Source organism: Lycorma delicatula, chromosome 1, assembly GCF_047948215.1.
Source record: "Lycorma delicatula isolate Av1 chromosome 1, ASM4794821v1, whole genome shotgun sequence".
Classification (NCBI taxonomy): domain Eukaryota; kingdom Metazoa; phylum Arthropoda; class Insecta; order Hemiptera; family Fulgoridae; genus Lycorma; species Lycorma delicatula.
In genome coordinates, this window is record NC_134455.1 from 176,137,860 (window position 1) to 176,153,554 (window position 15,695).

Consider the following 15,695-nt stretch of genomic DNA (forward strand, 5'->3'; position numbering starts at 1 on the left):
TTCAGAGAAGATAGTTAGAGAATGGAGAAAGGCGATTAACACCAAAGGCCTACATCTCGGAACAAAAAACAAGAGAGTTGTTATAGACTGCTTAGCTTTTGCTGATGATATGGTGTTAATCACCAATACGATAGAACATGTGCAAGAACAAATAACAGAACTCCAAAGACAAGCAGCTAAGACTGGCTTACAGATCTCCTTTGGGAAAACACAATACATTACAAACATCAAGAACGCACCACAACATCTTAAAATAAACAGAAATAAAATAGCCAGAACTGACAGTTTTAAATATCTAGGAGAATGAATAACACAAAACAATAGTGAAAAAATAGCTCTAGAAAACAGATTACTCAAAATAGAAAAAGCATACAATATCACGAAGAATACCTACAACAAGAAATCCCTTTCCTTGAACACCAAACTAAGACACTACCAAACGGTAGTTAGACCAGAAATACTATATGCGGCAGAAATGCTGAAAGTACATAAAGTACAGGACGTAGAGAGAATAGAGAAAATAGAGAGAAGAATCTTACAGAAAATATTAGGTCCAAAAAACAACAGGAATAGATTATAAACAGAGATCAAACCAAGAGCTATATTCCAAAATAGAAAAAATAACAGATGTAATCAGGAAAAGAAGACTGCAATTCTATGGACACATATACAGAATGGAGAACACCAGACTAACAAACAGATCTTCACCCTATTAAACACTTACAAGAATAAGATAACCTGGCTTAAAGAAATAGACAATGACCTAGTAAACAATTCGATAGACTCAGACATTTTAAAAGACATTCAGACAAACAATATTCACAGACAACATTCAGAAAAACAATACAGGAATTAGAGTTTTGGGAGAGGAAAACTAACTTGTAGAAGAGGGAGAAAATGGACTCAAGAAGACAGAGAACACCACTCTAGAAAAATGAAAGAAGCATGGGGTAAAAAGTTGATTAAGCGTGCCCTCTAAATGGGCTATTCGAAAAGAAAAAAAAAAAACAAGTAGAAAGTAGATTCCTAAGTTATCATATGCAAACAAAATCCAGTAAGTGCTCCTAACCTGGTTGCAATCTGTGTCTAATCTCTGAACTCACGTTAATTGTAAAAAAAAAACCATATCTTGCAACTGCACTTCGATATCTTTCACTCATTTAAAGAAACAAATTACAACGTATTAAAATCTCATTTAGTTTTTTTACTTCCTATTAATTCAATGTTTAAATTATTTCAAGTGTCTTGGGAATGAAATTTTTTTTTTAAACTCTTCTTCTTCATTCATTTCAACATAGTAGGAACTACTAATAACTTAAGAAAAATAACTGACAACAATATGTATTAAACATTTTTTTTTTAATTATGAACTGCATGAGCAACATGGTCTTAAAGTCTAACCTCCAAGAGAAATGCAGTAAAAATTATGTACTTTTTTGTTTATTAAAAGCATGAAAATTGCTTAATTGTTTTTATTAGGTTGTACATTAATTAAGGAATGTACAAGGCTTAAAACAAGCCAAAAATCTAATTTCTGAAACGATTATGACTTCAAAAAAAGATTTTAACTTACATTTTATTCACTGTAGCTTTTGTTTAAGCTAGATTACAGCAAACAGCTGCATAAACTTTCAGCTATAAACTACACTTATAAGTTTTAAAAACAAGAAAAGCCAAGCTGCTTCAAATAATTAATTCTCTAAATCCATAATTTACTATACACTAATGTTAATACTATTAAATAAGTAATTAGTAAACTGACCGATGGAATAGACCATGATTTCCATTAGGCATTCCTGTTGCCTGAGTTATAACCATTGACATAAGCGTATGGATACCCTTCACCCAACTTGACCACCAGGAGTTGTGCTCATACACCTTCTCCTACACATTTTAGCATAATTAACCTAAATACATTTGAAATAAATGTTCTACGGTTTACGGGTGATGTGAAAAGTGACTAACTATTGTTTTTCTTAATATTCAGATTTATGAACTTCATCTAGCAGCATAAGAAATTAAATCTAAACAGTGCATGCACAGAATGCATCACAGTATTCTTTCAGAGTTGCGGTTGAAGTGTATAAATCACAATGACTTTGCTAGGGCAAGGGTTGTTGCTATGAAGATTTGAGTACCTGTAGGATTGGAATGAACAGATTTTTCATCATTTTATGATAAAGTGTGTGAGGAATTCTGCTTGTACTTTCAATTTATAGATGTCAGTTTTTTTTTTTAAATTAGTCTATATGCTCTTCAGAAATCATTTCTTTTCATATAATTGCAGGCAATTTTCTGCCAGCAGAGAACAGAACCCATAATCAAAATTTTAAAAACATTACAGAAGAGTTGAAAGTTTATTAGTTTTTATTTTTTACTCACATATTTTGTTAAGTATAACCTAAGAAAATAACTGTCAGAAAATTAATTGGCAAAGAGGGTAGTGTCTCCTGTGAATGTTTTAACCAATCTAAAATGATTGGCTGAGCTTGTACAAAAAGAGGCTAAGCTTATTCCAAAAAATCCTTTCAATGCTGACCTACTGGGTATTGCTCAGCTGTAGTGATAGCTTCGCATCTTGCTGCAGCTATTGAAAAATTATCCAAAAGGAATTTACATTAAGACACAGCTAGGATTTCAATCAGAATTAAAAGAATTCATTTCTGCAAGTTCTGTAAAAATTAATTCTGTCATTTTGGGACGATTCCCAAATAAATAGATAAAAATTAGGACTCATTGTTTCCACTTGTAAAAATAATATGTTGGAAAAATTAAATCTTTTTTTAAATTAAGTACAGATGAATTTACATAAAACGGTGTTCTATAAAATAAGATATCAATTAAGTATATGGTAGTTAAACTGGTAAGAGTCCATGCTCCCACATAACTAAATATCAGTAATTTTACCAATAGATATGTGATTGGGTAACCAAATCACACATCTACTGCAAGCATGTTTGAGTTCTATAAGCACATGTTTAGGCCTCAATAGGCCTCAATATTATGCGCATGTTTGAGATCTATAAGTGCAAGCATGTTTGAATTCTATACTATAGAAATGTTAGTGATTCTTCATAAAAGCATCACTGATATTTCTAATAAATTAAATAAATTTGAAATTATATAAATAAATGTTCTACAATTTACTGGTGATGTTAAAAGTGCCAAACTGATATTTTTTAATATCCAAATCTACTAACAGTAGTTTAATATTCAACTAACATATGAGAAATTAAATTCACAAAGCATTAAAATGAATGAAAAGAGGGATGAGATGAAAATTAGGTAAGGTAACTATATGAAGATGCATCACAGTATTTTTTCAGAGTTGCCGTTGAAGTGTATTAATTTATTTAAAACTTTACAAGAAAGGGAAGAATGCAACTCAGGCTACTAAAAAATATTGTGATATTTATGGACATCATGCAGTATCAGTATGTGTGGCACAAAACTGGTTCAAGCATTTTCAGTCTGGAAATTTTAATGTCAATGATGCACTTCACTCTGGTCGACCAATGACTGAAAAAGTCCACGATATCAAAGAAAAAACTGAGCAACTGATACATTAACAGTCATGATAACAGTATCACACTAAACATTAACCACAAAATGGTTTTAAAGCATTTGAAGATGGCTGGATAAAAATACTATTTTTGGGAATTATATGATTTAACACTGCAAAAATTTAATGGACTGAATTTCCTCTGCGAATTGAATGAAATCCAATCATTTTTGAAACAGCTCACTATATAAAATAGATCACATACAACAATAATATAAGGAAAAGATCGTGATCGAAGCAAGGTGAAGCTCTGCAAATAGTAGCAAGCCAAGACTGATGTCAAGAAAAGTGATGCCATGTGTGTAGTGGAATTGGAAAGGAAATCATTCACTATGAGCTACTTGTTGCCTGGTCAAACAGTTGATTCTAATCTTTACTGTAAAGAACTGTAAAGATTATGCCAAGGAATCGAGATAAAGTAGCCACAGCTGATCAATAGGAAAGGTGTTGTCTCCATCACGACAATGCCAGACCCCATACATCTCTGGTGATCCATCAAAATTGAGAGAGCTTGACAGAGAAGTTCTGATGCATCCACCATATATATCATACCAAATACCTTGCACAATCAAACTTATTTTTTTTTATCTCTTCAGAAATATCTTAATGTTTTAAAGTTGGCAACAAAAGAGGTTTGTGAGAATCACTTATCACAGTTTTTCACCCAGAAAACAGAACTTCTAGTCACAGTATTATGATTTTACCTCAAAAATGGCAAAGAGCAGTCAATCAAAATGACACATATTTGGTATAATAAATTTCATTTGAAATATTAAAAAAACATGCTTTACTTTTCCATTAAAATAAAAAGAAATTTTTTCCACAATCCTTTATATATATATATATATATATATATATATATATATATTTACAATAATATTAAAAATCAATCTATTAAACTTCAAAAAAGAAAGGTTGCTCCCAAACAAGAAAAGAATATGATTCTATCACAAGGAGGGAAAATATTGAAGTCTCAGACTATCACACTTATATGTACTTTGTCCTAAGTCTCAAATTTATTTATGTTTGTTTAACGTGTTATGTGAATAAAAGGTTGTAAAATCACTTATTACACAGTAATAAGTGGAATACCTTATTGTTGAAAGTATGTCGAACACCTTCTTTTGAACACATTCTATGAACTAAATTAACCAGATCCAAATTTGGTAACTGTCCATTTAAGCCTGCTAATTTTACATCAATGTAGCCAACCTAAAGAAATGCAAAAGAAATTTACATTATACAGATTTCCATAAATCCTTACCTAATAATTGTACAATTAGCATACAATAATATACAGTATTGTAATATTTTACATGTAAAGTCACTGAGTTTCTTTGTTCAACATTAGTGCTGATCCACTTTTAAGTGACTGATATCACATACAACTGTACTTCTCAAATCCAGTGGAGGCACACACTTGAAATGCTTGCTTTTCAAATGAAGCAGCGTATCACATCAGTTAAAGTGAAAAAAAAAAAAAAACATTCAAACAAGTCACATGGAAAGTTGACCTCATTTATACATCTCTAACACTGGGCCATGATCCAGGCCAATTCAAGGTCAATCAGTTTCAATTACTTTTTGGTGTCATTTGTTATAAATTTCACGACTAGACGTTTCCTTGTTATTGTGGCTAGTTAAAATGAACAATAAAATAGAAAATACTACAGCATGTTAAGTAAACTTTTATTATTTCTTAACAAAAAAAAAATGCAACAGTTTTAATTCATTGTATTATGGAAGATTATGATGGTTCATTAGTTGAATGTGATATAATTGTGTTGAAAATTTATTGTGAGAAGAAAGAACATCTATAATGGTCAAAAAACTGGGTAACGGCTATCATTAAAAACAATTTTGCTGAATCATACTATTGACTTTGCCAGGCAGTATCAGCATCAAATTTTTGTGGGTTCACAAATGTAATGGTCTTCTGGGACTGAAAATGTTCACTCATCGTTGAATTTATGATGAAAGGAGACACAAACAAATGTTTAAACAGACTGTAAAATGCTAAAGCAATTGCGATGAAAAATTCAGAATCAGGGACAGTCTATTGTCTTCTACCCTCATCCTTCTATGCAATGCTTGACCCCTCTACAGGATCCAAACAACACATGCTCCTTGAATGGTTAAAGTACAAAATTTAACTGTCTATAGCATGAATTTGACCCATAGAGATTGCTATCTTTTCACAAAATCAAAAATTCTGTTACAAAATATTCTTTACACGTGTGCAAGAGATGCATGAAGGAAGACGACTTTCCATGTGGCTTGTGTGAAGTTGTTCACTTTGACCAATGAGAAACACTGCTTCATTTGAAAAGCAAGCATTTTAAGTAAGTCCCTTCACTGGATTTGAGAAGTATAGCTAGCTGTATGTGATATCAGTCACTGGATCAATTGAAGAAATAAAGGAAATAGTATATTTCTGAACAAACTGACGACTGGTGAGGGTGAAGCATAAAAAACTATGCGTATTATATTAGATGCCTAAGTTCAAGATGAATTAAAGGGTAATTACAGACAAAACCTATGAATGTAGAAGTAAAATAAAAAGTTTTTATTGGTAATTTCAATTGTAAACAGACATTATCTTCCTTTGTAGGAGTCAGAAATTCTCAGTATAGTATCTTGTCACCAAATGGCTTCAATGGCACGTGACACGTTAAAACCTTATTGTAGCCCTGAGAAGGGCTGTTTCAGGTTTCTGGAGTGGTGGCTTTGAAAAGGGCTGTTTTTTTTGCATTAACTCTGAAAAGAGCTGTTGGGTCCGGAAGCTGGTCTCTGGTGAAGTCGACTCGGCTGTAGTTGGGGAGTTGCGGTTTGTTCATTGAAATCAGACTGGGCTTCCCCTCAGCGACAGTTGGGTCCCACTACAGCGTGGCAGTGGTGGCCCCTGGAGTTCTGCAGTATTGGGTTGGCATCAGTCATCTTTTGCCAGCACGACCGAGGCGGTTCTCCCCAAGAATTCTCATGCTGGGCCAGCTCCTGGTGCTGAGTCTGCTGGCCAGGACGATTGAAGCCTGGCAAGCTGGAGCGGGAAGGTAGCGTTTGCGCCCAGCAGCTCCCTCAGTTACTGCCTGGCCAGCCCTGTTGCTCCAGCAGGGATGTTGGCTGGGAGGGCCATGGAACTTTTTCTGTCTTTTTCCATCTTCTTCTTCTTGGTTGGTCTTCTCGAGGTGGTGTGGTTGATGATGAATTGAAAATTCACTCTTGTGCATGCTCTTTTATTGAAACCTGCAAGTGGTGGGGCCGGAGCGCCGCTATGGTGGGAGAACTGCATGGTCATCTACGGGGTAGAGTGATGCTTGTGCAAGCACATACATATACTGTACTCCTGCTGACCTCTGGGTGCTAGCACATTGTGTCTGCTGATATGCTAGGCATATATGTGGTAACAATCATAAAGGACAGCCTATGGGTGAATGTTTGGTGTTGTTTAATGCTCAATTACATTACTGGACCATTTTTTTCTCTTCTGAAAATATCACTACGGTACACATACACTATAATATTAGCATTGTATACCTACACTGGCTTCAGTTATTATGCTTTAGTTGAAAAACTATCGTGAGAGTGAGTTTTCAACTGTCATGATGAAGCTTCACAACAATCTTTGCCGGACTCTGGATCGGATCAGTTGGAACACCACCATGTCATGCTCACCTGTCATAATTACACTTTACTTCTTGTGATAATGATACATCATGGATAGTGAGTATACATTTCCAATGGTAGATAATAAGACACAATTACATTAAATACAAATGAATTATATACATATGAATTATATACATTCTAGCCAGAATTACTACAATTACTGCAAACATCTTACACAAATAAAAACTGAAAACACCGACTAGATTGCACCTAGATGCACCAGTTTTTTTGCCCACAACAGGTGCTTAAATAACATATTGACATTGTCATTGTCACAGAAATTTGGTTTTCATGAGATTACTGCAAAACAAGCCACTTCCCTCCATGGGCATATCCAGAGGACGGGGCAAGGGAGCAGCTGCTCCCCTTCGAAGATGGAAAAAATAAGTAAAAATAAAACCACAAAATATAAACAACAGATTTTTTAAAAAGTTAAAATTAAACATTTTGAAAGAAACTAATCATAAAATAATTACACTTGTACCATCTGTAAAAATATTTGAGAAATACTGTTTTATACTGGTGCCATCTTACTTGCGGCAACAAGAGTTTACTAGAATAGCCTCATCACACTTGTCTCATTTCATGACAAAATGGGAATTTCCAATAAGCTATTTACCAAATATACAGGAGCGGATTCATTTTTGGTTAGTCGGTGCATCTTTTACTTTCACAGTAGTGTACAAGTAGGTGTAAGTAGTGTATACAATATTTTAAACTATAAAGTTTGTTTTTTTTTTGTGCTGTTTTACCTGCCATCCACTTATTATAACAAATGGATATTAGTACATTTTTTGGTAAGTAGCTTACTGTGATGTTTATTACATACATTTATTTAACTTGAAATGTGTGTACCATAAATTTACAAAAGCATGACTAGATTTAAAAGCATATAATTTAAAATTTGTTATTCTTCATTCTTTAGTTATCTTTCTAAGCTTGCAAGAGTTATGTCACAAGGGATTCTTTTGGATCTTTCAATATAAAATAAGAGTTTCATATTTAAGTTTATAATTTTTGTTAAGTTCTTCTACATAATCAATACTTTTAAATAATTAAAAATAATTCAAAACATGGGCTAATTACCAATATTGCTTTAGGTAATTGTTTGGTTTTTATATCAGTGACACTGGCTCATTTCTAGTTTATCTTGAATTCATCAGTAAAGAAGGGAAAACATTTACCATAACATAATATGTTATTTACCATATACACCTTGTGACAAATTTATTATTACGATACAGATATATGGAAATATCCATTATGGGGTCCCTGAATCCTAAAAAAGTGGTTTGTAAAAAAAATGTCTGTATGTCTGATTGTCTGATAAACTTTCTTTCTATTGAAGATTGAATCTTCCATAAGTTTTTAATATTATAATGATGAGTCATATTTTTTAATTAGGCTCATCTAATATAATCATATACCTTAAAAAAACTCAATTTTGACAAAAATGTCAGTTAGAACCTTCCTTGTCAAAACCAATGCAGTGAGATGCCATATCTGCATCCACATTAAATTTTTGTCAAATTAAACTTATTTTTTTGCAGTAAAAAAAAAAAAAAAACATACCAGCAACAGCAATGAGGATGAAGACAAGGAAGTACAACCATCCTCTCGTTCAAACACTGTGGCTGTGGGGGTCTTCTTTTATGGTTCAAACCAGTATGCAACACTGTGAAAAGGAAACTGAAGACAACGGCTGTCAAGAAAATGATTTCAGATAATTCATCGGCCTGGCGAGCACTATGCCAGTTGATAAGAAAAAACATGTCTTGGTATCTTCAAACTACAATTTTGCAGTAGATATCAAACACCTCAGGAGGAAATTCAATCACCAGTGGTTGGACACATATTCACTAACGCTAGCTTACACAAGGTGACTGAAAGGTACTTTCTGTGCACCTTTGTAAAGGAATTTGCATTGCGTGTTGTTTCTGCAGTCAGCCAGAACGATGAAAGGTGGTTGGGGTTCTGTTTCCATCAGATCTTTTCACTAAGTACAAGGATGTGCATGATTATTGTAAAGAACATGTACAGTCTTGAGGACACCAGACTACAATGCAACCTGAAAAATCCTTCATGGAGGGTATTCCAGTGGACATCCAATTTCACCAGTCTTCACAAATATTAATAGAAAAGAAGCAAAAAAGTATCGTCCTCAATTGTTTCCGGCATCATTTTTTCTAGCATACTTAATTTATCTCTCAAGAGTAAAAAATTTGAATGGAGGCATACTTATCTTATGTGATAATCACATTTTTTCATGAATTCGTTTTACGACGTTTTATTGCTAGCATTCCTAAATTGTATGAAACTAGGTGGTCAGAGAAATGCAACAGCATCTATGTTTTTAAGGATCACTTCATTGATATTGTTAATGCATTAGAAACCTTAGCTGAAGAGGGAAATGCAGCAACGAGAAAAAATATATCAAATGCATGCAGCAGCGTGCAGATTTTAATTTATTGTGGCAGTGGCATTAATTGTTTAGTATTCTGCTACACTGGAACCTCAGCAAATGAACTTCAATAGAAGACACTTGATATAGTCAGAGCCATCCAGTACAGGTAAACTATTCTTGACATGCTACGAGTTAGGACATGACATGCTACATCAGGAAGATGTAGAGAATATCACGAGTGTAGGTGACATTGCAATGCATTTGTATGTTGCTGTAACCACCACTTGCATTACTGGCCAACAGTAGCATAGAAGCAATCATTCTAACCAAAAATCCATCCAAATTTTGGAGGAGAAATTCTTTAATTGGATAAAATAGCATACATTTTCATCAATAAATTTCCATTTGAGTAACAAGAGAGTTGTTTCATTGGAGGAATGGAGGGAAAGTATTTAATCTTGTGCAACTTTCAACAATTTAGAATGCATTGAAAGAGAAAGGTGTATTGTGGTTAAAAATGTGGAGCGAGGTACAGGAAGCGCCAGACATAATTGAAGTTTTAAAAAAAAAGTGAACCGTTTTCCCCATCTGTTAGTAAGGCTCTACTGATATTGCTTTCACAGCCCTGCACAAGTACTATTGAGTGTTCATCTAGCTCCCTTCTTCAAATTAATACATGGCTAAGAAGCACCACTCATAAAAACAGGTTAAATAGGTTAGCTGTATTATACATTCACTGACAATGAGTTTTCGCTAACAAGGAGCAATTAGTTGAAGCTGTAGTTAGACAATCTGCATCTAATCCTCACAAACCGTTATTACAAAATTAGTTTTTGTTTTTCATAAATATTTTATTCTTCCATTTGTTATGGTGAATTTTTGCATAGCACCCCTCTTCTCATGCACTAGCCCCCCATGAAAGAAGATAAATTCAGGGAGCTGCTCTCCTTCTGTTTTAAGTTGGAGACGCCCCTACTTCTCTGTATGTATAAGAGAATACTTGTAATTAAATCTTAGAATATTCTGTTTATTCTTAAAACAAAAAAAGTTCTTTAAATAAGTTTAAAACTTATTTAAACTTTCAGCACAAACATAAATAAAAAATTTAATTAAACTACTGTTCTTCCTATTTAATAACAGAAACTGCTTTTAATAACAAATTCTTAAAATTTCATCAATCATAAGTTTGACAACATATTTAAAATTTTAATGTATCCATAAATTTTTATGAATTAACAACTTTTACTAGAAAAAATAGTTACTTATTCTTAAGAAATAGCAATATCCACCCTCTTTTAAACCACACAACAGAATTGTTTTCATATGATTCACGACAATACTTCAACTTTCAAAAATTTTTATAGGCCATTCCATGACATTACTACCCACTCATTTGACCATGGAATTAATTTTTAATTTTATTATTTCTTTAGGTTTACTCAGAGAGTAAATAAAACTATCACTTCATGCTAATCTGACAATGTTAAATAAACTAAACGAGTATATTTAAATTGATGTTAAATTATTTATGTAAAGTGATCGTTAAATAATGTACCTAATGACTTGTTTTGTGCTATAAGGAATTAATTAATAATTAGTACCCAAAGAAAAATAAAAGAACAAAATAATTAACTATTAAATGAATTCATTCTTAAATTTATGAACTCATCATTACAGAAATAAAAATTATGGAACACTTTCTTCCACAAGACTTTCAGTAATAATTAATGGCTCTTTCTTCAGAGCAGTATTCATTGCTCTGAAGAAAGAATTCATAATACTACTGAATGTAGCATTACATTAATGGAATCAGTTTTAAAAAAATATAAGAAACCACTTGAATATGTAATCATATAACTTAAAAATAATATATATGCATTTGTTCTTGTTCATTCAATGATTTGTGGTTATAAATTTTTTCACATTGTTCAAGTGTGCTGAGATCATGGTTTTCATATGCAATGAGTAAAACATTTCAACACACTAAATTTTACAAATACAATGTGCAACTGCAAGTGATAACCTAATATTCTTCATCTCATTTTTACAACTTCAATTTGATCTTATTATATTATCTTTAATACCAACAATTTTTTTAACCTGAACAACAAGCTAATTAATGTTCTACAATCTAGAATATTTAAAATACTACAAAAAGCCAGAATTGCCTTAACTGAATGGTTATGGTCTACGGCTACTAGGCATTCTGCTATAAGTTCATTCTCTGATTACTTTTATTAGTTATCATAAATTTCTATTACAAATTTTAACGTAAAATTACCTTATATAGATTAATAACAGTAAATTAAGTATAATTAGTTTCATGAGTTAGTCCTGAAAATAATCATAAGAACAGTTTACTTACTAATCACCACCCAAAAAAGAAGAAAATGGCTGACTAAAGACAGATTACTTGAAAACTGTCAAATAAGAGGTAAGAAGTTTTCAGACATACTCTACTTTCTATAGATGAGGCAACAATTTTTTATTTCTGTGATACATTAGGTGATTTTTTTTTTAATGAATTTTTTGCCTAATACTACGACTTAAGAAAAATAGTAGTTTTAGCCATAGACAAACTATCACAACAAAAATTACAAACTAAATTTATTTACTTTATGGTTCTTACAAAAAAAACCATATATTGGGCATCGATTTCATATAAAAGTATTTTTTTCTTTAAGTTTAAAAGAGGGTTTTCTAATCAATAATTATTTATCTAGGTAAGTCTTTTCCAGAAAATACATCCAAGAATTCTGACTTTACATTATATCACTTCATTTTATTTATTTTGCTAAACTATGTACTTATTATCCTTTGGTTTAAAAACTTTTGTTGTATTTCATTCATAACTCAGGGTAAATATTAACAAAGTTCCTCACCCCCCAGGATCGTTATAAAGATGAAATGTAAAACTGAATGACTAACCCAATTTCTTCAATTTATAATGCACTGGCTGATACAATTATATCTTAAGGTTGAATATTGAGCAAATTCACACAAGTTTCATTACATATAAATGAATTACTGAACTCAGTGGCTATTAAAACAAAGGCAATCTTCTTTCAGAGATCATTCCTAAGACTGCTCTCATTATATATCCCCCACAACTGACAATAAGACATCAAAAATCAATGACAATTTGATTTTAAGACTTTTTTTAATCTTATTTTCCAATATCAACTATTAAAAATAATATTAAGAAAAAGAATGAAAGTTCTTCAACACATCCAGATTGTTAAAAAAAATAAAAAAAATCACATTCAAAGGACAAGGAAATAAAATGAAATGTGTGTTTGTTTTTCATTTCTACTAATAAACAACAGTGGTTTATAGCTGTTTACAACGTATGACATAGCTGTAGTTTACTCTATGATAAAAATCAGGTCTAGAAACAACAAATTAAAACTATTATTTTATGGAAAGACATAGACTTAGCATACCTTGCTGGCATGTATTTCCAAATTGATAGCAGCTTGTATAGCACCACCACGTCCCCCTATATCACCATGCTCTAATACACCTGATGAAAATTGAGTTTAAAAAATTACATTACACAGAAAACACATAAATGCAGATATCATAATTTTACTTGTAAAAACATATTGCTCAGTGAATAAAAAATTTCTTATCTTAACCAAGAACTATAATAGAAATTTTTTTAAGGAGTTGCAAAACTGAAACTGTCCTTTAGAAAAATGTTTAAATAAATAATAGGTAAAACTCTGATCTTAAGTATACAAAAACAATGCTTTATAACATAATTTATTAGTGACATTATGTAACTTTGAAATCATACTATCGCAAAAAAATGAAAACATGAGTTACCTTTTTGAATAATTTACTGCGTTCCTTAAATGGTTTAAAACTTTCTTAAAATGTATAAAAATTCTAAAAGAAATTCAGCAATGTAAGTTATGTGGTATAAAATAGTTTTTTTCTTAGTGATTCGTATAATTTTTTTTAAAATTAAAGGTACCTAACAAAAAAGTACTACAGATCAATATTACTATAAGGTCAAAAAACTTCATATTTTAGAATTAACTTCATGCTTGAAAACTGAATACTTAGCAAGAAAAGGACTTTACAGGTAACATATTAGTTATAAAACCTGGGATAGCAGCTACTATTAACAGCATAGCCAGTGTAGGCAAATGCAGTATTTATACCACAGTATCAATCTGAGACTAATATTTTATCATTTATTTATTGTACATAGGGGCCATCAATCTCAAAACTAAGTTATCCATTCTGATAATGTCACTATCAAAATTGTGACAAAAGATCTAGACAGCACAACAGATTTTGTAATGAGTTAACAAATAAGTTATTTTTGCAGGTTTTTACCCAATACTCAACACACATAACAAACTGAAGATTAATGCATTATTCAAACAAAAAATTTAAAGCACAAAATAAAAACACTTTACTACATACAGGTAGAAAATCAAGAGTGAGGTATTTTCCAAAAAAATTAATCCTTATAAAAAACAAAAGCCATTTATAATTATAAACGTACTATATTTTAAGGAGGTTTGCATGCACATTATTCATTATTATTTTATGAGAAAAAAATCATTTATTATAAACATTCTACTAACATTCCACACATGTAAACAAAATAAATTAACGAGACGGTTGCATTTGTTTTTCATTTAAAGGTTTTTCTATGCATGGATATGTTAGAAACATAAAAGCAAATTGTTTTCAAGTGATAAAAGACAATTCCTATATTTAGTTTTTAGCGCAACTATAGATGAAGAACCCTTTTCACAGAAGTAAGAAGTGGCAAAAGGGGATTATAATATTTTCAATGTTTCTGTGACTAAATTTCCATATTCACTTGATGAGCAAGCTAAAATTTATCTGAATCTTCTGATGTGAACTGTAGTTGTTACATATTATCAGCAGACACTTCAATGGGCCAGTCTTGAATCTCAACTGGTAACTTAGCAGCTGCAAAAATGTTTTCACTGAACGAATTCAATAGCCATCTCTTGAAGAAATCATTTTTATCTTCCTCAAAATATTCCATTAACTGAATTTTTAGGTCACGCAAATACATCTTCATGCTATTCAAACTGTGGTGAATAAAAGTGGTTTCTTCATTCAAATTTTTCTCAATATAATCAGAAGTGAATGAAAACATATCAAAATTTTTGCTTTGAAGGCAAATAATCCAGATATCAAGTTTCTTAATGAAAACATGGATATTGTTTGTCATTAATAAAATGTTTTTATCATGTTCAGAGTTCTACGGTTTGAGTCCTTGTAAAGACAGTTGTTTTTATATGGATTTGAAACCTAGACTGTGAATACTGGTGTTCTTTGGTGGAAGGGTTTCAATTAACCAGACGTCACAGGAGTGGTCAGTCTGAATCTGTTCAAGACTACACATTTACTGGTACAATTACAATTACATGCCAGAGTGTGCATGGATGCTTTAGCATCTCTGCTGAGTACTGTTGACATCATTTACTCAGTAACCTGGTATACATAAATAAATAAACGTAAATTTACATTCAACTCGTTTAAATGCAAAAATACATCAGCTAAGTAAGCCAACGGCAAAATATACTCAATCCGTAAAAACATTGAGAATGACATTTGTTCATCCTGGAACAATATTATTAATTCATCTTGCAATTCCAATAACGGGGTAAACACTTTCCCCTATGATAACCATCTGGGTTAGTATGGAAAAGAAAAAAATATTTTTTCTTTCACCCATTTTATCATGTAGTTTAGTAAACAGCCTATTCTGTAATGACCAAATTTTAATAAAATTTTTAGTTTTATAAAGAATTTGTTTATAAATCAATCACTAAATTCTGCATTACATTTTTCCAATCTATGTTACACTTTTTAGTAGCTTCATATAAAACATCAAAAATACTTGTTGCATGACCAGGTATATTTTGCTTTACAAAACAACTTATTTCTTTGATTAACCTGTCGCTATCATATTCATATCAAACAAAGTATAAGAACTGAGATATTTCTGGCATATCAGTTGATTCATCACATTAAATACTAAAAAATTTACTTGAACTCACTAGCTGA

General features: G+C 31.6%; 1 protein-coding gene across 4 annotated transcripts in view; it reads right to left on the bottom strand.

The window, feature by feature from the left end:
• The window catches only part of GAA1 (glycosylphosphatidylinositol anchor attachment 1), a 55,609-nt gene that overhangs the window by 26,018 nt on the left and 13,896 nt on the right, over positions 1 to 15,695 (bottom strand). For all 4 annotated transcript variants that reach the window (XM_075367709.1, XM_075367724.1, XM_075367713.1 and 1 more), the window contains exons 6-8: positions 13,076 to 13,155; positions 4,655 to 4,774; positions 1,763 to 1,884 (exon numbers count right to left, since the gene is read on the bottom strand). In XM_075367709.1, the coding sequence (XP_075223824.1) occupies positions 1,763 to 1,884; positions 4,655 to 4,774; positions 13,076 to 13,155 (322 nt within the window). The remainder of the gene's footprint in view (positions 1 to 1,762; positions 1,885 to 4,654; positions 4,775 to 13,075; positions 13,156 to 15,695) is intronic.